Here is a 25,533-nt window from a genome sequence, read left to right on the forward strand (position 1 = left end):
TTCCTGCGCAACCCCTTTTACTCCTCATGTGCATGGGGCCCAATGAATGTTTTATTGCAGCCGTAACCCCTCTTGTGATCCAACTTTTTATTAAAATCCACCCATCGCTAAACCTGTCAGATTACAACTCTGCCATCAGGCAAAAGTTTTGATTAAATACTACATATACACTACTTGAAGTTATGTGTAATGTTGCACAGTTTTTGATATACTGCCTATAAAACCTCAACTCCGAAAAATGATTAAGTTCAGCATTCCTATGTCAAAAAAACAGGCTTGTTTAATTCAAGCATATGCACATTGTTCATCTCCAACCATGAGGACAGAACCATTAGGCCTATTATCTTCATCATTTTCCCTTAACTTGGATGTTTGACATGTATCCATTCTCTTTATTTGTGATTTGTGCGCGCCCATCTCGTGCCGGGGACATTTCCTACAGTCCTGAACGCAGCACGCTGTTGCGTTCACGCCCGCAGTGTCCTGTTGTAGGACAGTGTGTGTGTGTGTGTGTGTGTGTGTGTGTGTGTGTGTGTGTGTGTGTGTGTGTGTGTGTGTGTGTGTGTGTGTGTGTGAACTCGGGAGGGGAAGCGCCGCGCTGTTAAAACTCCCAGGATTTACACTCTGCCATTTTGAGGAAAACCGGTCGACATCAGCGTTCAGCCGCGTCCATTAAACACAAGTCATGACCCGGATTAGTGAACTACCTCTGTGAAGTTGTGAGTATTCCTTTCTTCTGGTCGCACTCAGGTATGTTTTCGAGAGCGCTGCGATAGTTCAAGTGACGTTAGAAACGACTTTAAAAATCCTCTTGTTCAGTGTTGACTCTGAGTTGTCAGTCGTGGCTCGGTTACGAGTGAATGGCGCATGTTGTGTTCAATGAAACGTGTGCGAAGCAGAGCGCGACAAAAGTAACTTTACTCAGACTTCGCATCATAACAAAAGCGGAGGAGTGGACCCAGAAGTGGGCCTCAGTGTACGGGATGGGCCTGGCTCTGTTGTGGGTGACAACATGCTGGTGCTGTTTTCTTTCTCCAGTCTGAGTTGCTATGGGCGGAATAAAAAGTGTAGTTGTTTACCGGTAACTCGTGTGTTTGTCCGGCATTTAGTAAGCCCACGCGACAACAATGCAGTGAAACAAACAGCGCTTTAAGATGCGTTCAATGACAAGGATGCCATTTATTTGCACGCATAGACGACATTCATTGGAAATATATATATGTTTTTGCTAACACTCAGTGCTGCTGTAGTGAGAGTGGATGAGACAGCAAACCAGCCCATGTCTGTTTCAGAGCAGTAACATCAACCTTTTTTGGCTTGAAACCCCTCAAACAAAGCAGTGTTAACCTGTGACCCCTCATCTGTTCTTACAGTGAGTTCAACTCAAGAGTAATTTTTCCTTCTCAGATTGTCCAGTCTGAAGGCTACTGCAATAAAAATGGCCAATATTTCAGGAGAAAAAAGGAGAAAATGAGTAAAAGGTGAGGAAATATAAAGCGCTTAGTGTGTGACAGATTCATCTTGGGACCCTTTGGGTTGGGAAGCACCATCATCGAGCCATATCTGACTAAAGCTGGCTAACTTAACAACCCAGAGCTCCCTCCTGAATGTGTTCAACTGCACAGTTTTATTGAATTTCCTTTAGTAAAGGGAATAATTTGTGAGCATTTTTCAAAAGTATTTGTTGAAGTATCCCCTAGAAGGTACGACTTGCTTATGTTCTGAGTTTATTATTAGTTTATCCCCAAATGCCTGAGATCAAAATGAATGACTGCTGCTTGAGTAAACTCCATGCAGAGCAATGGTGGAAAAGTTTTTTTAAGCTGACACAAACCTCCCATTAATTCCTGCTGGGGTTTTTTCCCCCCAGTCATGCCATTGTGAGCTGCAACAACTCTCTACAATAGATGCAGGGAGCTCTGGAAATAAAATATGTATTTTATTCTGGGTGTTTAAGGTACGAGGAGACAAAAGCAGCAACTTTCTCCTCTGCTTTGTTTGACGGGAGAGCAGATTTCACTTTGCAGCCGGCGTCGCTTCTGGAAATGGGTCATCACATTTTCAGCTCTGCACCAGATTACACAGTCACTGTGGTCACAACAGTAGTACTCCGCTGTCAAATTAAATGGGGTAGTGTCTTAGTTTTATTTATATAATCTTCTCAGGAAAACGATCCACTCTGTAGCGCCAGCGCACAGGAGTTATCTGGAGAATCCAGCAGGAGCTTGTCTCGTTTAATCAGGAAGCGTCCGTCGGCCAAGTCAGAGTTCAGGCGTGCTTTTTATAATTCAGCAGTTTTATTCTTGGACCACATCGGTTTCCTCTCAGTCATCATATGCTGGGCAAATGTTGAAGATGGCTTCCTGTCATCAAGTCTTTTCAATCGCAGCAGGAATACAGAAATGACAGCAGATGGACAAAATAACAAGAACCCCTCATGAAAGCATGAAAAAAAGACTGCTCATTATGATCACTCTGATAAGCACAGGTCAAACCAGGTCACTGGAAGCGCTTATTCTCTCACATCCTGTCAGTCAGTATCCACTTGTGACCGCTGTTCCTCTTTGTGGATTCAAATCAATGTGTTTGCAATAAGCTGTCACGTTATTCCAGACACATGATGTTCACATGCTTAATATGTTTGATCCGTTAGCAGTGCTGAATGGCCTCTGTTAAAGCTGCGTAAATGCCTCTGTTTGGCAACATGTTGTGACTCAGTTTGACCCCATACTGATTAAGTAACTTCAGACTTCATTGAGCATGAGGTGTGTGCATTATTTTGCCCAGTCTGGGTTTCGCAAGTGTAGTCATTTATCTAAGTATAGTAATAATCAGTAATGATAACTGTGAGAGGCTGCGTGGGATTAGCCTACTCATTGTCTCGATGGCAGTGCAGCAGTTTCACTGGGACCAAACCTTTAAAGTGTTTGTAAGAGACTTGAACAAAGTTGCTCTTTCTGTCTTTATAGATGTGTCACGCTGTGATACGGCTTCACATCTCAAGTCTCGGATTGATAACAACAATGAAAAATAAGGTTAAACTTGTCAAACTTTGCACAGTTCGTAAAGTGTAACCCTAATCTTGTGACTGTTTTCTTAAATTTGACACTGATCAGCCGAGTTTAGGACCTGTAAGTCTGGTGCATTTTTGATATTTGCGAAATTGGCATTAAGATAATATTTGTTGTCAGTTCGCATGAATAGAGCAGGCTGGTATTTCCTGTGTGCAAAGCTGCTTGTCCCAGAGGAATGTGTGGAATGTATGCCTTTGTCCTCTGTAGATTTAGCAGAGTCTAATTTCTGCGCTGCCTGCTATGGAGCCCAGGAAGAGACTGCAGACTGGAAAATGAGACTGTAAGACTGTCAGCGACCCCCGTGGAGAGCTCATCCCTCTCCGTGCCCGTCTCCTCGATCCAAAGCTGAGGGATTCAGGGAGGAGGGATGGACTCATGGAAATGTCAGCGCGCCATAGCAAACATCCTCTCATTAGGAAGATGTTCTCCAGTGTTTGACTGAAGACATGTCAATCCACCACCCTGAATCAGAGCCCCCACTTCCCTGTTTGTTTATAGCTAGAGGAAGTTGCCACTGGAAGACTCCTTCATGCAAGTCATGGCTGTGATCCTGAAGGGAGGAGGAAGGCTGTAATTAAGGCTTTCTGCTTTCAATTATTGTTTTCCAGATTTTTATGGGGAGATGAGGCTTCAGCGTTTTGAAAGTGGCTTCTCCGCGGCCTCCGAGCTGGATGTCGCTGAGTGCAGAGCTGCCAGCACATCAAAAGGCAGCTTGATTGACTAGCAGGGAAATTAAATGCGTGAAGATTACACCATGTTTTGTCTCTGCCCATCGGCTGATTAGCCTGCATGCCACTGCTGTTTAGCCATACTCCCACACTCTTTCAGCGTTGAATACCTATATCGAAATATGCTCTGCGGATCTAATATCCGAGAGGAGAAAAGATTCATTTTCCAGAGGTGCCTTACACATTTAAGCAGCTTTGCCCTCTTTTCAAGCTGCTGTGCCACATTATACCTGGTGCTCACAGCTGACTTCATGCTGGTTAATGAGGCAGGGTCTTTGGCTAAGTTTTCTCACACGTTTTCGAGCAGGCTTGCCATTAAATATTTAGACTATGTTCATATCTAAGCGCAGTATGTCTAAAACACAACACTTTACACCATCAATGTGCATTAAAAAACCTTTGAACTTCCAAAACTTTTAAACCTGCACTCCTTTTGAATATAGAAACATTTCCTTTTCTCACCACCTGTTTCTTCATCCTCCTTTTTCAAATGCTACAGCGGCATCTTCTAAACACGCGTTGCCTTTATGCGTCTCAGTCCTTTGAGAAGCCCAGTTTTAGAATTTAATGACACAAAAGATTTGGAGCCCGTTATGTAGATTTGGTTTACACTGGCTTCATCCTGTAATCTTTGTTTTCCAAAGGGTGAATGGGAGAATCTGCAGTGACTGTAGATTTTGTAGTACACATCTCAATGTGTCGATTGACAATAAGAAGCGCAGCGTTGTATTACTGGCCTTGCGCATGCATCAAGATACCAAGAGCGGTGCTCTTCACTACAAGCATGCAGTACAAAGACATGAAGGCCACCGCGATGAGTCCTAGTCTGCACTTCTTGTTTCGATGAACTAAATTGAAAAAAGGAAACTAAAACTACAGCAATCTGCAGCCGTGCTAGTGTCTGTGTGTCTGTACTTTGGCACAGTGTAACTTTGAGCTAAATGCTAACGTCAGCATGTCGATATGTTCACAGCGACCATGCTAACATGGTGATGTTTAGCAGGTGTGATGTGCAGCATGTTCAGCATTTGAGTTTAGCCTGGTAGCATGGTGATATGTGGTAGTTAGAGCTAATCTCAAAGTACAGCTGAGGCTGATATATGAAGGTGGCTGCTTGCAAGACAGTTCAGTGACTAAATGTTTGTATGAGGCGTTCTCTGAGAGCTTTAGTCTGCGGTGTGAGTGACAGAAATCTCCGGCTCCTTCTCTGTCTTATTTGTGGTGTTTAAGATATATAAACATGCTCCAGGTTTTCAAGGTCAGTCCCTCATTAATGTTTGATGGAGTACTTTAAGCAAATATGTTTTATTTATATCCCCAGGAGCTCTCTCAGTATTCTTTCTGCTGACAGGATAAATGGACTTGTTCAAGCTTTCATACTGATCTGTTAAAGAGCATTTGTGTCACCTGTGGAATATCCTGAGATTTAAAAAAAATGTCTTTTTACATTGTGTTCTTATTCTTCCTGTTTTTTTTTTTTCTTGCAGAGGAGAGGGCCTCTGAAGCGGGGGACAGACTGACACCCAACAAAGGAATTCTTGCTTTTGAACCGGTCATTAGTCCTCTTCAGCCATGTGTTCCACAAATCACTCAAACTGGGTCACATTTGAAGATGACAACACACCGCTCTCATCACCTCAGAAGCCCCTACAGTCACCAGGGCTTATCAAAGCATCAGTACCACGTCCCAATGGTCTGAAATTAGTGCTTCCTCCGATCAGAGATACTTCCTGGAGCTTCAGTAGTTCCTTGGAATCCCCTCAAAGCCACTCGAGTCTTAGTGGAAGTTCCTGTGTACCATGTAACACGCCTTTTTGCACTCCTGTGAGTGGGGCCCCTACCAGTGCATCCCCATTTCACTCCAGCACCTGGGAAAAGAACGACTTCTTCCGGAGTTTCTCCAGCACGTCTTCCACCTCTGTTCCCTCTCCTGCACCAGAGGCACTGAATCAAACCTCAGACGGACCAAGCCCTTTCCCTTCTTTCCGGGGGAACTCAGGACACTTTAACCCCTTCTGGGATGGATCTAGACACAGCGCTGACGTGGACAGCTCTTCCTCAGACTCAGAATCTGACAACAGCTTGCCACGTTTCTTTATTCGGACCAAAGATGGCTGCGAGCCTCCGCGCGACCAACTCCAGAGCTCCTTTTCCTATGTTTGCAACAAACTGGAAGGCCTACGAGCAGAGACGGACCACAAAACGGAGACGGAAAAAGACGCGGAGAGGCGGCTGAGTTGCAAAAGTGAGGTGTTAAGCGAATGTCCTTCTCAGTTTGTTCCCCGGGGTCTTTTTCGTAGTCAGAAGAGAGACGGCTGGCCTGTCATGCTCAGGATTCCCGAGAAAAAGAACCGCATGTCCTCTCGACAGTGGGGGCCGATCTATCTCCGCCTGTTGCCGGGAGGCGTGCTGCAGATGTACTATGAGAAAGGGCTGGAGAAGCCATACAAGGAGTTCCAGCTTCTCCCGCAGTGCAGGATCTCGGATCTTAAACTGGAAAGCTATGGCGAGCACCGCAAAGTCCTCACGTTCAAGGTGGAACATTTTTCGTACACGGAAAAGAAACGCTACCACCCCAAGCAGGAGGTTAGTCATGAGGCGGAGGTGGAGCAGCTGCTCAAGTTTGGCTCCACAGTGCATGACGACATGGAGGACCTGGTCGTCTCCATGGAAGAGGAAATCTTCAAACTGTGTGTGCCCCACCAGCCGAGGCGGCACTTCGAGGAGCAGGAGCTGTCGTTGCAGATCACAGATCACATCTGGGTACAACTGGATAAGTGTGGGAGAGTCATGGAGCGGACGGCCTTCACCCAGATTCACTGCCTGGCCTTTCTGAACGGATTAGGGGATTGTTTTCTTGCCCTTAATGATCTCGGGCTGCTGCGCTTTGACTCTAGCTACGGGTCTGAGGAGGGCAGTGAACTCTGGATGGAGATCGCCGACTGCCATTTTCACAAATGTGTGAACCAGACGGAGTTTCAGAGGTCCCGGCTGGTAAAGTTCTCACCTCCCGATGCCTGCAGGGTTGAGCTGATGCGATACAAAACGGCATTTTTGGGTTGCACAGAAATTCCCTTCTCAATTAAAGCCGTGGTCACAGTTCAAGGTGCCTATGTGGAGCTCCAGGCCTTTCTTAACATGTCAGCCACCTTCCTCTCCTCCATGTCCGATGCGTACCCACTGTGTGAGAATGTAGTGATCCGCGTGCCGGTGCCAGGCGACTGGGTCAAAGTGACACAGACGGTGGCCTTGCTGCGACAGAGGTCACTGAAGGCCCGTATGAACAGAAACGCCTGCCTGGGTTATGTCAGCGCTGCAGACTCGCAGCCTGTCATGCAGGTGACAGTCGGCACAGTCAAGTATGAGAATGTATATTCAGCCATTGTGTGGAGGATTGACAGACTGCCAGCAAAGAACACGGGTAAGGCATCTATGAGAGATTAAAATTCAGCCCTGCACTGCAACCTAACATTTTCTCATTAGCTCCCTGGCTTCGGCTTCTTGTGCACGAGTACAGTATGTTTGCCACTCAGTGGTGTAACGCTCTAACTACAAGCGACCTTTGTTTTCTCCTTTGCAGCAGTGGATCACCCCCATTCCTTTTCCTGCAAGCTAGAGCTGGGATCTGATCAGGAGATCCCAAGTGACTGGTACCCTTTTGTCACGATGGAATGTGAAATTATGGGCGCAGTCGTGTCACAGACCAGGGTGAAGTCACTGGGCACGACGAACGACATCCAGCCGCAGAAACATGTGACCAGCTGGACACGCTATCATTGTCAGGTATGATGGGAATAATGCTCAACCCTGAGGTGGATAGTGGAAACATTTATTTATTTATTTATTTATTTGTGCAACTAACCTAATTTTCATTTTTTTTCCAGGTGGAAGTGGAGAAGAAATGGATTGAAACAGAGTCACAGAGGCAATCTGGCTGCATGACGCAGTGATTATTAAAGACACTCTGAAGAGGATGTTATCCCTTTGGTCCAACACACTCGCCAAAATTTTCCTAATGGTGAAAAGGGATAATGAAAACTGAGCAAAAACAAGCATGATGAGGGGCTTTCTGCTTATATCCGGTGTCAAATTCATCTAATTACACATAGCCTGGTAGTATTTCTCATGCAGGTTAACCCATTTTGTATCCTTTAACTGAGACTGAATTAGTCTAGACCTAGTAAACAGTTTAACATGGACCTTTTGCCTAGCACTTTACATTTAATAGATTTATTAACTGTAAGATTATATGAGTACTGTATATAAGCTTGCATTTGCGTCATCTGCACTGCCCTCCAGAATGATCGGCATCCTTAATAAATGTACGCTGAATGGGCTGTGTGAGCTAAACAGCTTAAGTAATGAGCGATATTTACTATGTTTGAGAAAAGCTAATTATCAGCAGATGTTTAGGGTCAGGTCCTTCACACACTCCCAAACTGATTCGTTTAGGCATGAGTCCTCCACATTTGTCCTGATTTCCATGTGGCAGTGGCAGACAAAACAGTGTAATAGAATTATAGTCGCACAAAAACATTGGTTTTTGGTGGGTCACCTCATGCTGAGTCCCACAGGGCAGCATTTTGTCTGAGGTGACTCAATCACAATTATTAGGACAGTTTGATTGAATTGACGCAGCTCGTGCCAATTAGCAGCCGTTCTCTGCAACGAAACATCAAATCATAAGTTCAAAGCAGCACGAGACAAACACACAATTAAATCATTTTTGCCCAAATTACAAATGCATTGGCCCAAAAAGCTACAGAATAATTTCACATTTGAAGAGTAGCACGTGAGGGCTAAAGTGCAATAATTATTGATATTAATTTTCTTTCTTCTTCTTTTTTTCACATGGAATACAACTCATTACTTTCGTTGCTTACCTCAAGTTGACTCTGTACCAAGGTTGTATTCTGGAGGACTGAAATTTTATTTAAACAAATCAAATATTTTATTATGTGATCTTTCTGCCTTTGGGTTGTGAATAGGTTGGATTTAAAAAAACAAACAAACAAACAAAAAAAAACAGAATGGTGAAGCTTCATAGTGACCAACAAGGCCTTCAGTGATGACTTTCATGTACGAGGTACCTGGCTTTAGCTGGATGTTATGTACACCAAGAGTAAAAATTGAATTAAACCTGAGTGACTCGTGATGCTTCTTCACAGACGTTCATAAGTGTCTTTATCTCTCTTACACACTTAAGGTGGAGTAGAAGCAAGCTTTGAGTTTAGACCTTGTTAAATGAAGCCCCCTAATCTCCTCTGTGTCTGAGTTCGGTACTGATGGGACCACCGAATCTGATTTCAGATCATATCAAGGAAGCCACCCAACATCCAAAATGCCAAAGCTGATAAATAAAATCTCATACATGCAGTGTAAGATGACATCGCTGTTAAAATTTAGCCTGTCTGATATTGATATTTGTGTTTTAAGTTTTCCCACAGTACTGAGTGTCAGAACAGCCCAGCATAACTCAGTTTTGTGCATCGTCATCACGGTTTTGTTGAGAGCCTGGGACTTCCAGCAGTGAGTAATGACAGGCTGCTGCTCAATAAATGACATGATTTGCAGGAAATGATCTTTTTAAAGCGCCGCACGCTGCGTGACAGTTTTATTTGATTAACTGTAATAGTGCACAGGTACGGGCGAGTGAAGTATCTTGGCCTGAATTTAATTTATTTGCCTCTTTGGGAACAAACTGCTGACAGTCATGCTTAATGTGCATTCCAAACTCAAAGTGCAACAATAATGTTTCACATGAGAGCTGCTGGTTTTTTAATGCATTCATTTTCCTCCTGTGGTGATAACTTATTATTCAGCAAACCCAAAACTCTTCACTGGCAGCTTTTTTAGTTATTATTTCTTGTCCATTATGTGTTTTGAGGTCTTTTTGGTATTTATACTTTGACATTTTTGTTTGTATGATCTGGAACAGCTAGATGCAAAATGGCCTGTAAACACACAAAAAGACAGCATGTTTCTATCATAATCAACTGTATTTCTCAACTCAAAATGACATTTTGATATATTTCATAAGATTGGGCTTATAAAATGGACATGCATAATGTAATATCAGTCATTTATGGGAATAAAGAGGGCATCATCTTATAATTCAAGGAGAGCTTCTCAGTCCCGAGTCGCTTTGTAGTGACATGACAGCAAAGTGTCTGTTAGTCTCAGCCACTGCAGAATCCACAGGGGTTGTCCCATGTTGCTTGCCCTCTTCAGAGGAGTCAGCCTACGGTGTTGAAGGAGTGCCAGCATCACCAAACAGATGCTGGGAGGAAGCAGGGGTCACGACTCCTGCGGCTGCTGCTGCTGCTGCTGCTGCTGCTGCTACGAATCTATTGAGCACCAAGTTCAAAATGAAGTGTCTTGTAAAGGGTGAAATATTTTTAACTCTTGGCATTGTGCACTCCTGGGATCAGAGACTGTACTGAGCTCCCAGCACTGTGGAAAATGTGCAACAGAGTAACCTTACTATTGAAAGCAAGCCGAAAACTAGAGCTGGAAAGGTTGTGTCAGACAGAAATATCACCACAGTCTCTAAAACTACATGGTTGAGAAAAGCTACTGACAACTACTGAAGTCATATTCAACATTAGAAAGTATTTTGTGCAGCTTTTACTATTGCCGTAATGCTGTGGGTGGGTGGATGTAAGGTGGCCTGCAGGGACCTTCACCCTAAGCTGGTGACACCCACTGTAACTTTGTTGAAATGTGACCATTAAATGTTGGAAAATGAATGCGATACACGGCGAGAAAGCCTGAAGTCTCATCTCGCTTTGGCAGCAGAGTCAAATCCAAAAACATGGTAAGGTTATATGATAAAGATAGAAGGCAAGAAACATGTCTAACCTCTACCCTAATACAACATAACACACTGCTTTGTGACACATGTAGGTCTCAGCTCCAATCACATCGTTCTATGGAGCTTGATTGCCATCACCTGTGCAGGCACTTCCCATCAAGTTGGTGCAGGCAAAACTATCTGAATCACCGTTGACTGCACGTATTATGTTTCCTAGTCCATTATCACTGGCCTGCAGTTATTTTTGCCTTAAATCATGCTGACCAACACGGGCCCGATGGTAAGCAAAGCTGCTTTTAAGCTAGTTCTGCTGGAGGCTAACTGTTGTGCAAATATGTTGTGTGTTGGCCTGTACTCCATGGCGGTGAAGTAGTCTAATAAATGTACTCTAGAAAACACATTTCTATTCAAATATAGGCTATTTATTCAGAGCCTCAAGCTATTTCTGTGGAATATCTCAGTGCAGTTTAATTCATCATGTTGTCAAGCCAAATCTCATCCAAACTCTATCAATTAGGCTGCTGGATTTCTGCATTGCTGACTCTTAACTGCAACATCAACAAAGTTTTGTCCCCTCTAATAAGTCTGCTCTGAAGTGTTTTACTTACATTTATCATGGATTTTTTTTGCACTTGGAATTGACTTAAATGCACAGTAAAGAGTAATTTATAATCTTAAACAATTATCTGAAAATTAGAATTTTAGCTAAAAAAAATACAGGCTATTTATGCATTAAGTGTCACCAAAAAGTGAGTTTGATATGCTTAGGAAATATCCTGAGTTACATACAGGTGTAAGAGTCTACATTATCTAACAGTCAGCAACATAGAAAAAGCAGAAATTTGAAATAAATTTGGTGAATTGCTCATCAAAACATACACAAACTGACTGGGATGACTCACTTTATCCTCTCAAGCAGCTCAACAGATTCTGACTTTGTAACATTAAACAACTGCAGGCCAAACTCTACTTCTCCATAATTGATGATGTGATTGAGAGTATGAGGGAGCTCTTCTTGGATGAAGGTCTTGAAGACCGAGTCCTGGATGATTTAAGACATGTGAGTTATATTCTACATAACCCTGCTCCTTTTTTTTCTTTTTAAAGTACATATAACGCACATCTTGACTCAAGTTGTCAGTTACAGCAAAGTTAGATCATCTAGTGAGGAAGTACACATCTTAGCAGGAAGACAGACTGCTGTGTCTTCTGCTGCGCAGCTTTGGGAGTCAAAGATGATGCAGTCAAAAGCAATGGAAGACTTCAGGAAAAACAACATCAACTCATCCAATTTTGTGCTGCAGCTCCCTGCCAACTACAGCCAGACTGATCAAGAGGTCACAGGTAACAGTGCTGACAAAACAAGCATGTCTAATTACTTTGTCCATTAATACAGCTTGACAAACAAACAGTACTTTAAAGGTGGTTCAGTTACTTTACATGTAGCCTGAATGGATTTTTCCTTCTCTTTCAAATTGAGTGTTTGTGCTATGATTGCATTAATAATTAATGATCTTGTCACCTGCTCTGCTCTCATTTTTGCTTGCAGCCTCAGTTGTGATCCCCTCAAGTCAGAATATCCACAGTTTGCCAATGCTCAAGGCAAGTGTGCTGAAGATTGAAATGCTCTTCTTTTTAAGTGTAACTTCAGTTCTTAGATCAGAATTTCAACAATTGAATTTGATCAGCTTGAATACATAATTGGACACTTAAATTTTATATTTTTGAACTGAATTTGTGGAAATAAAGTTAAGTTAGATCTTCAGCTACATGATTGTCACAGCTGTACATTTAATTGCTATATATTAGCACATTTAATGAGATGATGAGCCAAGATTTTTAGATAAAATTGCTGTGAATCACTACTGTTTGATATGCTGAATTTATATTTCCCTGTTTCATTGCAGAATAACTCAGAAACCCTTGCTACCTTTTCTCTTCCTGCTGGGTTAGCTTACCCTGTGCAGATACCAGCTGGAGTCACTCTACAAACAGATTCTGGTACACAGCGACTTTACTGGTTCTGGGCCTAAACCTGCGTTCAGCATGTGCTCATAGGTTGAAATAACATCTGACTCTTTGCTTTTGTCTCACTAAGGTCAGCTTTACAAGGTCAACGTCCCTGTTGTGGTTACTCAGGCCGTGGCAGGTCAGCAACCCGTGTCCCACCCCACACACAAAGTCACTGAGTGGAGAGAAGCTCCTGTCCCCCACTCAGCTGCTGTCCCACCAAACACCACTCATCCTCAGGCAGTGGAACCATCCTCTGCTCCTGCTACATCTGTCACACAGCCTCCACATCAAAAGACCAATTCACCCCCTGGTGAGGGGAGTAGCCTCCCCCAGCAGCCACTAGTTCCTGCTGCTGAGACCTCTCAGCTCCAGGGGGCCTGCTCTCCGGAGCCGGAGGTCAGGCTGGAAGAGAACGAGCCGAGTCCACAAGCTGAACCTGTGAACCTCAGTGTGACTGATTCAACCCTCAGTCAGTTATTAGACCTCCAAACCGGCACTGAGGAGGCTTTGACACAGGCGGCACAATTTAAGTCGAGAGACGTTGATGACATCCTGAAAGAAGTGATTGAGGAGGAGAGAGAGAAAGCAGAAAGGGTGAGGAATCTAGCCTCTGCAAGGACTGACAACCAAATACCGGTAACAGGAAGAAGAAAAGTTATTGAGGTGCAGATGTGTATCATATAATGAGTAGTTCTACATTTTGAGAAATTTGCTTCTTAGCTAAGAGTTACATGAGAAAAATCAATACAACCCTCATCTTTAAAATATATAGCTGGAACCAGCAGCTGGTTAGCTTAGCTTAGCATAAAGACTGGAAACAGGGAAAAAGCTAGCCTGGCTCTGTCCAAAGGCAAGAAAGTCCACATAAAAGCACCTCTAAAGCTCACTAAGTAACATGTTATGTCTTGGTTTGTTTAATACAGGCCTTATGCTAAGCTAACTAGCTGCTGGCTGCACTTTTGTATTTATTAGACAGACAAAGAAAGTGAATAAGTGTGTTTCCCAAAATGTTCCAATGTCTTCTGTTCATCCCTGCCAAGCTGGACCTGGACTACAACTACAGCGAACTGTCCGACATCGTTCAGCTAGACGGGCCTGCAGACAACTCTGACATAGAGGAAGAAGACGGTGTCCCCCTGGAAGAGAATGACTTTCTGGGTATAATCAATGCAGAGGCCATAAAAGCCTTGCAAGAAGGAGATGGAAGTAGCGACGGTAACAGCGTCGCCTCCAGCAGCGACAGCGAGGTTGTGGATGAACTTGCTAATGTAGAGGAAGAGGTGAGAGACATACAGTCTGTCACAGTTTATTTTTTGCATTTAAAACATTTCTGCATGGAAAGATCCAGCTGATTTGTACCACTTTTCTGAGAAATAACATTTATTAGTCATGTTTTGCAGGCAACAGCATGCTTCTGAATGCATGTTTGAACTCTTTTGCCCCATGATGCACTTTCTGTCAATCAGGATCCTTTGAATTCAGGTGATGATGTGATTGAACAGGACATCCCGGATCTCTTTGACACCGACAACGTAATCGTTTGTCAGTATGACAAAGTAAGAACACATTGGCTTTTACTTTCCTCTTTACAAAGCACCGCACCGAATGCTTACTTATTAATATAGCAACATTTTCTTTCTATTGCAGATTCACCGCAGTAAGAACCGCTGGAAGTTTCATTTGAAAGATGGAGTGATGTGTTATGGAGGCAGGGACTACGTGTTCTCTAAAGCTGTTGGGGAAGCTGAGTGGTAATGTGCTTTAGTTCTCTCGCACGCATCCGGTAACCATGTTGAAAGAGGGGAAACTGATTTAAAAAGGAAAAACAATCAGTGAATTTAGACCTCTTGTTGGTGTAATTTGACTCAGGGAGCAGGCAGTTAAAACACCACTGTGCAAAAGCAGTGATACATTTGTTATTGTTTTTTTCAATATGTAATTATCAGAGCAGTACTGCAAGTCATTTACGATGTTATAACCAATTACTTGCAGCATTGCTTCTGAATCCAATCTACTGAAACAAACAGCATGAATTTATGTTGCGCAGTATTTCCCTGGAAATAGTTTCGTTTATTTTCATTTATTAAGAGAGCAAAAACATTATTTGACCTGGACTGTGTTTTCTTCTGTCATGATCATGTTGCTTTAAACGTACCTAATGTGCTGTTTGATTTTCAAACATTGTAATGTCTTGCCTTTAATCACTCTTCAAATACACTGAACGGCATTGTTGTGCTGCATTCAATAGATCCTTTTTATTTCTCTGCAAGCCTGTACAAAGCCAGTGCTGCCTTTTTGTCACATCATTTTCTTTCTAATGAACCAAGAGCTTTTTTTTTTTTTTCCCTTTTCACTCTTGAAACCCAACAGGTCCCAGTCACGAGCTATAGACAAATTCACAGGCTGATGACAAAATTAATTTACAAATACCAGCATGGATGCTAAAATCAATTCATTTTCAGCTGTGTTTTGGATTGAAATTAAAACAGCTAAAATATATATACAGAAGAAGCCAAAGTTAGGCTCCCATTCGGGGGGTCAGGACCTCTGCAAGAGGTTGCACATTCAGTCTAAGGGGATGGAAGATTATTAAAAGGATATGAAATTCATTCATTCTTATGTTTGTTTTCTTGCAAATTACTGGATAATTTTGAAAAATAGAACCAATCTCAAGTATGTTCTCTGAAACTAAGTTTAGAAATTAAACTGTGGACACGATTCTAAACCCACAGTTGACAGCTGTTAAATGTTAAATGTGGAAACAAACTAGAAAAAAAAGATGGTAACTGACACTTTTAATTTCCTAAAATGTTTTTATTGTCAAAATGGGCATTGTGAACAGCAGTAATGGCTCTCGTAGACCAGGTCCCAGCTTTAACTGAAGTCTCTGAGACTGCTCTGGCATGTTTGCAGTTTCTGTGTCTCCCTGTCCAGATGTCTCCTCAGTACAACAACCCAATAGATGGCACTAAAACCCAGCTATGATGAGCTAAAATAAAGACCTCCATTTGAGCCCATTTACATCATTTTATTCAAACTCAAAGTGTCAATTTTTATAAGGACAGAATAATAAATTCTACGTATTGATCTTGAATAGAAATAAATGTCCCTTCTTGTATCTTACACCAGCACTGTTTCATATATCTGGATCTAAATAACATAAATGACCACTGATAGTTTAGGAGAGCTTTGTAAATAACCTGGCCTGTTTCATTTGTTCCCCGCTCCACCAATCTGCTGCTTTGTACCACATTACCTGTGCAGAAATGGAGGCTGCAGCACCTGTTGTCTTCACTTTGAGGTCTCTTGGTCCTGACTGATGAAATTCTCACTTTGTAGACTAACCTGGATCAAATCTGATCTGACACCTGTCATGTAGAAGACTGACAACCTCCTCATTCTGACCTAAATTCTGAAGAAATGGTCCATTTTTAGTAAGATGGCAGACGCTGCCTTAGAGTTCATTATAAAAATCTCTGTGTTGATGGTCATGCGGTTCCCTTGCTTAGAAAGCAACCCTTCATCTTAATGTGATAGGCATAGAAGCTAAGTGAGTGAGGTTTTCTGGTGGACTTTTTTCGGGCAGAGTTGAGGTGCGAAGCCAGGGTCTGTGATCTGTGGAAGTCGGCATTGGCACGGCAGTGGCCGCAGCGACTCAGCAGCCGGCACACGTCCTTCCTGAAAGCCCGTGTGAAGAGCGTGTACAAGAAGGGGTTGCAGAGGGAGTTGATGGGATAAAAAAGGATGAGCAGGATCTTTGAGTGAGACACGGTTATGAGGGGCATACGTAGGGCTGCAGAGATGGCGAAAAAGGAGATTGGCGCCATGCACACAAAATCGGTGAAAATGAGCACAGCCATGCGCTTGGCAATCTTGGTGTCTCCGTGACGGGTGGAGTGCTCTGGGTTGTGAACACTCACATATATGCATATGTAACAATAGCAGACCACCAGGAAGGCGACAACATTGAGAATGAGCACAGCCACCACGTAAACCTGAGAGCCCAGTGTGTCGATGTCCATGGGCAGACAGATGCTCACTTTGCTGTAACTGCTGACTCCCACAAGAGGGAGCAGGGCAATCAGCAGAGAGAGGCCCCAGCCTGCCCCCATGATGGCTGCCACATGGTGCATCCGCAGCCTCTTGTTGACATGCATTGCATTGGTGATGGTGTGCCAACGTTCAAGGCTGATCACAGTCAGTGTATATACTGACAGCTCGCTGGCAAACACTGTCAAAAACCCTGCGATGCCACATCCGGGCCCTGTCTGCCAGTCCGTGGCATGGTTGTAGTACTCCCGACGGGAGAGGTAGTCCATGAAGGCAATGAGCATTAGGTAGAGCCCCATGCACAGGTCGGCGACGGCCAGGTTACACATGAGAAACCTGGAGATGGTTAGCTTATGGTGGCTGATTAGCAGAACAACCAGAACAGCCAGGTTACCAGCCACAGCGAAAACAGTGATGATCCAGGTGAGACAGCGCAGGAAGGGGAAGCCCAGCAGGTCCTCACAGGGGTTAAAAGCATCTGGCTTTGGCGTGCACTTGACAAAAGGGTTGTTGAGACAATCAAACTCCAAGTCTGGATACTGGAAGTTGATGTCATCAATAAGACTCATGCCATCTGCTGTGGGCTCTCTGAAGAATACACATATATTAAGATTACCATACAAATCCTACAGTAATTGGTCAGGAAAACTGTGCAAGGGACATGAGGAAAATTGTAGGTGAGGGGAGTCTGAAAACGGGATTATGTATTTATTTTTAAAAATTACCCAAGTAATTTTTGTACAGTCCCGGCAGTGAAGTAACTTACATGTCAGTTTTGCTGAGATCACATAACTTAGTGAAGTTCTTTAAGGCACTTTCTCTTTAAATAAAAGAAAAAACAAAGGGAAAATGTTAGGCCGCCACACAACATGTCAATAAACCCAGCTGCTAATTACCAAACCTCAGATAATCTGTATTCACTGGATAGAGCTTTTGTTCTTTATGCAGATGTGAATGGATTTGTTACATCTCTGGCAGCAGTTGTCGGCTACCTTTGTTTCCGATGCCATGTGTGGAAGGCACAGCAGTGGCTGGGGTATGTGAGCTCAGCCTCCAGCAGCTCAGCCAGGCTCTCCAGAGGAGGGAGGGTCTTCAGCGCGAAGGCAGATCCGGCTTTCAGAAACCTCACCTGCTTCAACCCTTTAGGGGGCAGGGAACTCAGAGCTGTGGAGGAAACATCCCTGAATCACACAAGCAGAGAACGCAGACATGCATTTGAGTGAAGATTAGTGAAATAACTACCAATACACACAGTGTTTTAATAATGCAGTGGACTGCCATAAGCCACAAGGACAGGTAAGGTCTATCTCGTTTGGGATTTCACATCCAATTTGCATTCAGCTGGACAGTTACAAAGTCAGTCTTTCCCACAAGAAAAAGCACTCGGTGTTTTGTTGATGGTGAGAAGAAATGCTGTTTCAGGTAAACCTGCTGAATCTCCCACAGGTGTTCTAGTGATGAGACCAAGCCCTCATTTACGGTTGTTTCATATTCATCAAACCAATGAGTGAATCATGCTGATTTCCTAAATAGAAGCTCGTTCGCATCAAAAATTCTTCATCATAGAATACAGATTGCAGTTACTGATATTTTACTAAGAGCTGAACACACTTTATCCAAAGCAAACTAACAATCAGGATCGACTCTGCTCCCTCATTTGATTGGATTACTTGGAACCTGACATTCATCAAATCTATAAATAGCCAGAAGTACCACACTGGACCCCACACAAGCAAAAGGAAGACCTTTGGTATTTCCTACGTGTCAGTGAATACCACAGAGACTAATTCATAACCAGGATGAGAGGAAATTTCATATCTACAACACAGGGTTGCTTGCAATCAGAGACCTTGCAGACTGGACTATTTGCTCACTAATCAGTATTCAGCACTCCTGCCTGCCTTGTTGGTTGTTTACACAGACAGGCTGTCACCGCCCTAATGTTTATACAATAAAATGATAAACATAGTTATGAATATTAATCTTGCTTCACTGACCCAATTCAAATATGGTGGCCTTAATGCTGTTGATTTAAACAGGAGATAGAGAACGCATGACTGTCCTTCATTGTCAACAGTGGTGGTAAGTAACTAAGCACGTTTACTCAAGTGCAATTTTCAGGCACAAGTAATTTTTTTGAGTAGGGTATTTATACGTCTAGGGAAGTTGTACTTTTTACTCCCCTAAACTCATCTGACAAATATATTATTAGTGACTTTGCAGATGAAGATTTGACAGTCGTACATATGTATTTTTTTTATATAAACTACTTTAAATTAGCGAAGATGAACTACAATAGCAAAATTAGTAATAGAGCATTCTGAAAGGGGCTATTCTGCATGATTAGCAGAAACAAGCTGTAAGCACAGCATTGTCATATGATGAGCGTTAAGGTTGACATGGCTAACACATCCTGCAGATATGCAATGTTAGCATTCATTTGTAGCTGTGTTTCTGGTCACATGGTGAATGTAAATCCATTTAATTGACTTGACTTTTAGCTCTTTTGCTCTCAACTAACTCCTGAGATAAAAGGAGTGGCTCTTTAGCTGCTAAATGCTCCATTCTTGTTGCTAACTTTGTCAGCTGTTCATTTTTATCTTTTCCACTGAGCTGAAAATGATACTTTGAATACAATTTTGACCATAAAAGCAAAACAAGGTCTGCAGAACTGAAGGCAGCTGGAGAGGTGGGTGATAAATGATCAATGATACGTCAATACGAGCAACCTCTTTCAGAAAGAAGTACTCATGTGATCCATCATTAATATGAAAATATTGATTATCGCAGCTTTAAATAAAAGATCTGAATACTTCTTCCACTGCTGATCACTTACAGAAAAACTGGACCTGTGGCTCCTTCAAAGGCATCTTCTTGAATGGCGCTGAGATACCTGTTGTCTCTCAAAATTCTGCAAAAGACATAAAAAAAACAACTGGAACACAAGTGACCTCCAGTCCAAACTGTAGTTGACATGCAACATGAAAGACAATTTAAGATGACATTTTAATGCCGACAATGCCCCAAACCATTTCTCATCTACTTGCTGTCTTCTCAACTTGACACTGAGGAAGATGAGCTTTATTTTTAGACTGCAGGGTGTCTGCACGTATCTCCTCCCCATCAACATCCAGCAGTACGGGGCAGAGCAAGAAAACAGCGGGGCATCCAATCTTTGTTTAGTCTTACATAACATTTGTTTACTGGTACACTCAGTTTTCATGACTAGAAAAACAAAAGCCTTAAACCTGTAAAACATACTGTATCGGCCTCTTATGTTGTTGTTGTTTGCTTAGTGTGGGCAAAAAAGAAACTTGATAATCAAAATGCTTACAGTGTGTTGAGCTTGGTTCCATTAAATGCATGAGATCTGATTTCTCTGAAGCTGTTTCTAACCAGGTTCCTGTCAAGGACACAATGTTATAAATTTTAGTTTGCTGTCAGAAGCACCTATCACCAAGGTCAGAGAACTGAACATCCAATTACATAAGGATACTGAGACACATCAAAACAAATTCTTAACAAATTGTTGCTCCAGCTCCGATAATGTGGCAACAAAAAGAATTTGGCTTCTGTACTCACATGTCAACATACTCCTCTGTGATACCCTGGAAAGAATTGGCAGGAATGATGTCGATCCTCATGTTATCTGCCATTTCTCTGTACACACAGGAGATAACATTCACTCGGGCTGCTTGGCTAAATTATCAGTTAGACAAAATTATGTATATTCATGCAAAAAAAAAAAAAAAAAAGAGAGCGTTTGAAGAACTGTGACCCAGTTGGAGGATTTGCAGCAGGGTCGGTGGCATTGTGACATTGATAGATAAAAGTAAAGCTCGGCTGAGAATAAACAACTTGGAGTTAAACCTTGAAGAACATGCAGTTGTGCGACATGCTAAAAGACGCTAATCCTGTTTTGAAACACACTATTTTTAAATTTCGTTACTTACAGGATAATATTTGGCGCCAAGGAAGAGATGGTTGTGAAGTCTGGGAAGTGCATCACCCCTGTGTTCGAGATGCTCCTGCGAAGATGAGCATCAAAGACAGATAATTAAAAGCTGATGAGAATAAAGCTTCAAAGGGCCCAAAAAATACAAAAGTTGCAGATTTTGTTGGTAAGAGAAAGTTCAGGAACCTTTGCTGCTTGTGACCTTCAATTTGTTTCTTCACGTTTGACATGAAATGATGAATGCTGAGTAAAAATATCTTCAGACTGACATCTTTTCAATGGAACATCAGACATCATCAGAGCAGATCGGCAGTCTCAAATTCCACTTAGCAAACGTTTCAAGACACGAATCTAACAGTGATTTGTAAGTGACAGCAGGAAGGTGCCACAATAAAATGACTGTAAAATAGGGACGTACTAATAATAGTCCATAAGGACACGTGATCTGTGCAGCTTCAGAAAAACTGAAAAAAGTCAATATTCAAGCAGTCCTAACATGGGTCAAGTTTCAAACACCTACAATTCCCATAATGCAACTTTCTTCACTCGACTCTCCCTGTCCTTTAAACGCTCTCATGTTTCAAACTCCATGACCCTGCTTATATTGCAGGTTTTTTGATGAAATATTTGAAGTCTCAAGCCAAACTCAAGATGACCTTTGTTGCTCCTTTCACTCCTTCACATCCAGTTTCCCCCTTTTATTTCCCCTGTTGGTACACGACCTTATTCAACACTGTGTTACACTGTATTGCCTTTTTCCAGCTCTTCCCCTCTATTTAATTGATGTTTATCTTCAAAGGGACAAGTACATAGCATGGACAAATGGCACATACCACGCCATTTATAGCCTGTTAGTTTGTGCTCCTCACTCGATGGACCTTTATACAAATACACACAACTCAATGGAAAAACACCAACAATAACACAATAACAAGACAGAGTGTACAGTCATGCTTCCTTATACTGTATTTAGACACAGTAGTCTCTCTGAGCTAACACGCTGATGCTCAATAGGTATCTTAGATTAGCATGTTTACATGCTAGCATTTGCTAATTAGCACCAAACACAAAGTACAGCTAAGGCTGATGGGAATTTCATTTCATTTCCTTTCAGGTGTTTGGTCATAAAGTATTGGACAAATGAGCATTTTGATTTGATGACAGTGCTAAATGATGACAGTGCTAAATGACGACAGTTCATCTTGAGGAGAGCATGTATGTGTGTAGCAAATTTGACGGTCATCCATCCAACAGATGTTGAGACGTTTCACTAAAAACCAAAACCAAGATGTCACCTTCACACTGGAGTAAAATCATTAGGATTCATCCGCTGGGGACCTCGAATGATTGGCATATTTGGAATTTTTATGACATCCACTAACTTTAAAATAATGTCATGTGAGTTTGACCAGTGCTTTGCTGCACAGAACGACATCATAAAGATTGGCCCACCTGCTGGTTAAACATGTGAATACTGATGAAGGTAAACAGGGTGACTTACAAATATTCCAGCTTGGGCAGGTCTGTGAAGGCCCCTTTTTCAATAACCCTCAGACTGTTGATATTCTGCACAGAACTGCAAGAATAAGAATGAGGAAATGTATCAGTAATTACAGTATTGCTGTCAGTGGCTGTCAACAAACAAACACAGCAAAGCCCATTCACACATCAGCTGCTCTGAAAGTCAAGGATTAAACATGCTGCTTTGTAATTGAGAGGATAATCCTGTCAAACTTAAACGAAATGCAAAACACATCCCAGCTGTTCAAATGAATAATTGCTTTCATCGTGCAGTTTGAATTTGACGTGCGGCGGAAGGTAAAAGTGTCACTTACATTTGAGCCAGGCTGTGGAGGGAAAGGAAGGCATGCCTGTGTATCTGTCTGATGCAGTCGCTCTGGGAAATCTCGCTATGGTGCAAAGAAATGGCTCCACATCAGTCAACAGATTAACAAGAGCTGGTAAACAGATTACTCTTGAAACGTCGAGGAAGGAATATGGAATTTTAGTGAAACAAATATTAAGAGCTGACACAAGTTATGGATTTCTCTCCTTCCTTCCTTTTTCATGCACTTCTTTTAGAAATAGGACAGAGTTGACTGATATAAGGATACAATCCATGAGGGAAAATATTAAAATACCACCACCTCCAATGCGTACTTCTAGGGCACGACTCACATGCTTCACCTCGTGTTTGGAAAAGCTCCAAACATACATCATCGATGCATCTGGGCCAAGAAGACTAAGTGAAGATGTTTGAAAAGGAGGACTAAACAAAGACCTTCAGAGACAAACAAAGTCAACAAGACTTCTTGACTTGTCCTTGAACACTTTTGTTTTCTGATGGAGGCATGGCTGACTTCCTCTTCGGAGCCGCTCCTCATCTTCTTGTTGTGCACTCATGGTTTTAAGACTGCCGCTCTGCTGTAATCAGCCCACACTTCTCTTAGATTAACATCACTCTCATTCCATTTCAAACAAAGGAACCATTAAATGACTCCATCTGTGCGGCTCTTTCACTTCATCATCTAGATGAAGCTGTGCCCTGATTTCCAGTTTGCGTCATCAGTGACACACACAGCTCCTTGTGTCATCCTACCTTGACACAGGTCTTATTGGCTAAGGTGCCACAGCGGAAAAGATGAAGGATGGCAGCCTCGGGCCTGCAACCTCATTCAAAACTGAACAGAATTTATCACTCAAAACTGTTTTGAGATAGAGACAAAATTGGAACATAATGAACCTTTCACATGTAAGTACTGTAAGTATCTGAGACTGATAAGACTTGTCCCTGAGGAGCAGAGAAAGCAAAGTCAAACACACTCAACACTTTCAATTTGAGGATGATTTAACCACAGGCTAACAAACATTATCCGCTCATCAAACTGCTAGTGATATATTAATTAAATGGTGAAACCCATTCAGTGAAACAATTCAGGCTAATGTTGTAGCTTTAGGACTGAGTGTTTAGTGGCTGTAAACACGATAAAGATGAGACATAATCAGCAATTAAGATGAAAAGAGGTTTTGTTTTCTCTTGTATGGTTTTTATAGTGAGATATATCACTCAGTCGTAATTGGATTTTTCTGAAATTTGTTATCCAGACAGCCATTTGAGTCAAGGAACAGCTGCTTATATTTATGTGGTGACATTTCTGAGCTTTTCCTCTTTAAATAGATTTTTAACAATCAATTTCCTCCTGATTCATGGACACGTTCACCTTTTTGTTGATTCTTAATGGATTCACTTCTTTAACACTCACATCTACACTGATAGACACATAAAGGCTCCTATTATAGAATAAAGTATACTGCTATAAGAAGAAAATAGCACTCACATGTAATAGATATTATGTTTCTAACAGTTTAACACAAGTCACTACAATTTGATAAGTCTTTTTAAAGGACATAAGATCAGTGTTGTGACAATATGCTCCATGTACTTGGATAACATGCCCAGTTCAACACTTCATATACTGCATTTAGTTTTGTTTTCTAGTTCAAAGTGGGCATACTGCGAATGCTTGGCAGACAATCATTATTTGGCGCTAAAGGGAAAGAATATTTTAAATGTATTTGACATGTTAAGCACCCAAAGCACATGATCGGCCTGTATTACTCATAATATTAGTGTAAATGCTTATATAGGGTCAATCAAATGTGTTTCAGGTGAAGTTTCATGTTGAGATTCTGTCACATTTCAAGACTGGCAACATACAATTAGCTGTGTTAATAAGGTTAGAGTCCTACTTATTGTCATCATAATTCATGGGATTCAGCAATCTCCTTTGACTGTATGTTCCATCCAATAAATCAATCCACAGTCGTGAAACCCAGCTGTCATGTGACATTAATTCACCTGCAGTGAATATCTTTACCCAACAAGAACATGTAAGAAAAAAACAAGGACCTTACATTATTGTAATGTTGGTGAGATCCTTGAAGGCATGAGTCGGGACTTCTTTCAAGGGCAGATGAGTTAGCCTTCTGTAAGATTCATTCAAGCAAAGCTGTTAACTCCACATTCATACTTAATACTTAATACATTCATACATTCATACATTTATACTTAAGCTAAATAATAAAAGAAGATAATAATAAGTTTCATCAAAGTCGTTATAGGAACCCTGGGATGACAGCAAGGGAAATGCATATATAAAAACACAAAACATGAATGAGAGAAAGTTAGTGAGAAGCCAGGCACTAGTCTCCCACAAACGCACCACAAGGACACTGGTGTGTAACTAAAGCAGTCTCCTATATTCTAGACCGGACCACTGTCAATACTGGAGCGAATGAGCTGGGTTACTTACAGTCGAGGCACGGATGTTGTTCTTGCCCGGGAGGCCAGCTGAGTGTCTCTGCTGCATTGGAAAGTGTCGGCGCTGCAGCGGCAGATGGTCGGACAGGTAAAAGCCCAGCAGGAGCGCACATTCAGGACACCGGACAGCGCGACCAGGAGCAAGACCGCCCGCGGAGCCATGTGTGACACCGGGCCACTCACTACGGGATGAAAAATAAATAAAAAAGGACCTTAAGAAGGACCTCCTCAAAGTTGAAGATAAAAAAGATAAAAAAAAAAGAAAAGAAAACTACAGTGAAAATCTAACATGCCAGGTTATTTTTTTTCCACCTGCGCTCTCTGTGACTTTCATGATCGACTGCTGCCTTCAGGTACGGTCGTAAATGCGACAATGCTGCCTGTCCTGAAGTCCCAACAAAGTGAACACAGGAGGGATTCTCTTTGACAGCTGAGCTGCAGAGATGTGACGTTTAGTGGGTGGAGACCATAAAAGCTCTGTCAAATACTGGTGTTAAAAGTGATGTGGTGAATCATGCTGTCATTCACATTTGTGTGTTATAATGTCAATCAATTTTCGTTTACAGTTGGGGCATATA

At 42.2% G+C, this 25,533-nt stretch overlaps 2 protein-coding genes across 2 annotated transcripts; one reads left to right on the forward strand and one right to left on the reverse strand.

Moving 5' to 3' along the window:
- Window positions 1–583: 583 nt before the first annotated feature.
- Window positions 584–14,384, forward strand: ston1 (stonin 1). The gene is made up of 9 exons (XM_070978071.1): window positions 584–719; window positions 5,290–7,223; window positions 7,383–7,585; window positions 11,575–11,676; window positions 11,837–11,960; window positions 12,715–13,265; window positions 13,670–13,909; window positions 14,096–14,185; window positions 14,277–14,384. Exons 2-9 carry the CDS (start codon window positions 5,375–5,377, stop codon window positions 14,382–14,384), a joined length of 3,267 nt encoding a protein of 1,088 aa, XP_070834172.1. The 5' UTR covers window positions 584–719; window positions 5,290–5,374.
- Window positions 14,385–16,117: 1,733 nt separating this feature from the next.
- Window positions 16,118–25,126, reverse strand: LOC139341081 (lutropin-choriogonadotropic hormone receptor-like). Its single transcript, XM_070977396.1, has 11 exons — window positions 24,948–25,126; window positions 24,550–24,621; window positions 22,470–22,544; window positions 22,136–22,210; window positions 20,633–20,707; window positions 20,262–20,339; window positions 20,014–20,082; window positions 19,516–19,590; window positions 17,672–17,860; window positions 17,446–17,499; window positions 16,118–17,267 (listed from the first exon to the last, which is right to left on the reverse strand). The coding sequence occupies exons 1-11, from the start codon at window positions 25,115–25,117 to the stop codon at window positions 16,118–16,120; spliced, it is 2,082 nt and encodes a 693-aa protein (XP_070833497.1). The 5' UTR covers window positions 25,118–25,126.
- Between the last annotated feature and the right edge of the window lie 407 nt (window positions 25,127–25,533).

The sequence above is a fragment of the Chaetodon trifascialis genome, chromosome 13 (assembly GCF_039877785.1).
Source record: "Chaetodon trifascialis isolate fChaTrf1 chromosome 13, fChaTrf1.hap1, whole genome shotgun sequence".
Lineage (NCBI taxonomy): Eukaryota > Metazoa > Chordata > Actinopteri > Chaetodontiformes > Chaetodontidae > Chaetodon > Chaetodon trifascialis.

What these genes read in the sequence shown, in the direction of transcription:
- LOC139341081 (XM_070977396.1), bottom strand. Translation starts at nt 25,117, where the DNA reads ATGGCTCCGCGGGCGGTCTTGCTCCTGGTCGCGCTGTCCGGTGTCCTG. An exon ending in CTCCACAGCCTGGCTCAAAT is followed by an intron (nt 22,211 to 22,469) that starts GTAAGTGACACT and finishes TTATTCTTGCAG; the next exon opens with TTCTGTGCAGAATATCAACA. An exon ending in TTGGCGCCAAATATTATCCT is followed by an intron (nt 20,340 to 20,632) that starts GTAAGTAACGAA and finishes CTGTGTGTACAG; the next exon opens with AGAAATGGCAGATAACATGA.
- ston1 (XM_070978071.1), top strand. Translation starts at nt 5,375, where the DNA reads ATGTGTTCCACAAATCACTCAAACTGGGTCACATTTGAAGATGACAAC. An exon ending in ACTGCCAGCAAAGAACACGG is followed by an intron (nt 7,224 to 7,382) that starts GTAAGGCATCTA and finishes TCTCCTTTGCAG; the next exon opens with CAGTGGATCACCCCCATTCC. An exon ending in GGACACGCTATCATTGTCAG is followed by an intron (nt 7,586 to 11,574) that starts GTATGATGGGAA and finishes AAACAACTGCAG; the next exon opens with GCCAAACTCTACTTCTCCAT.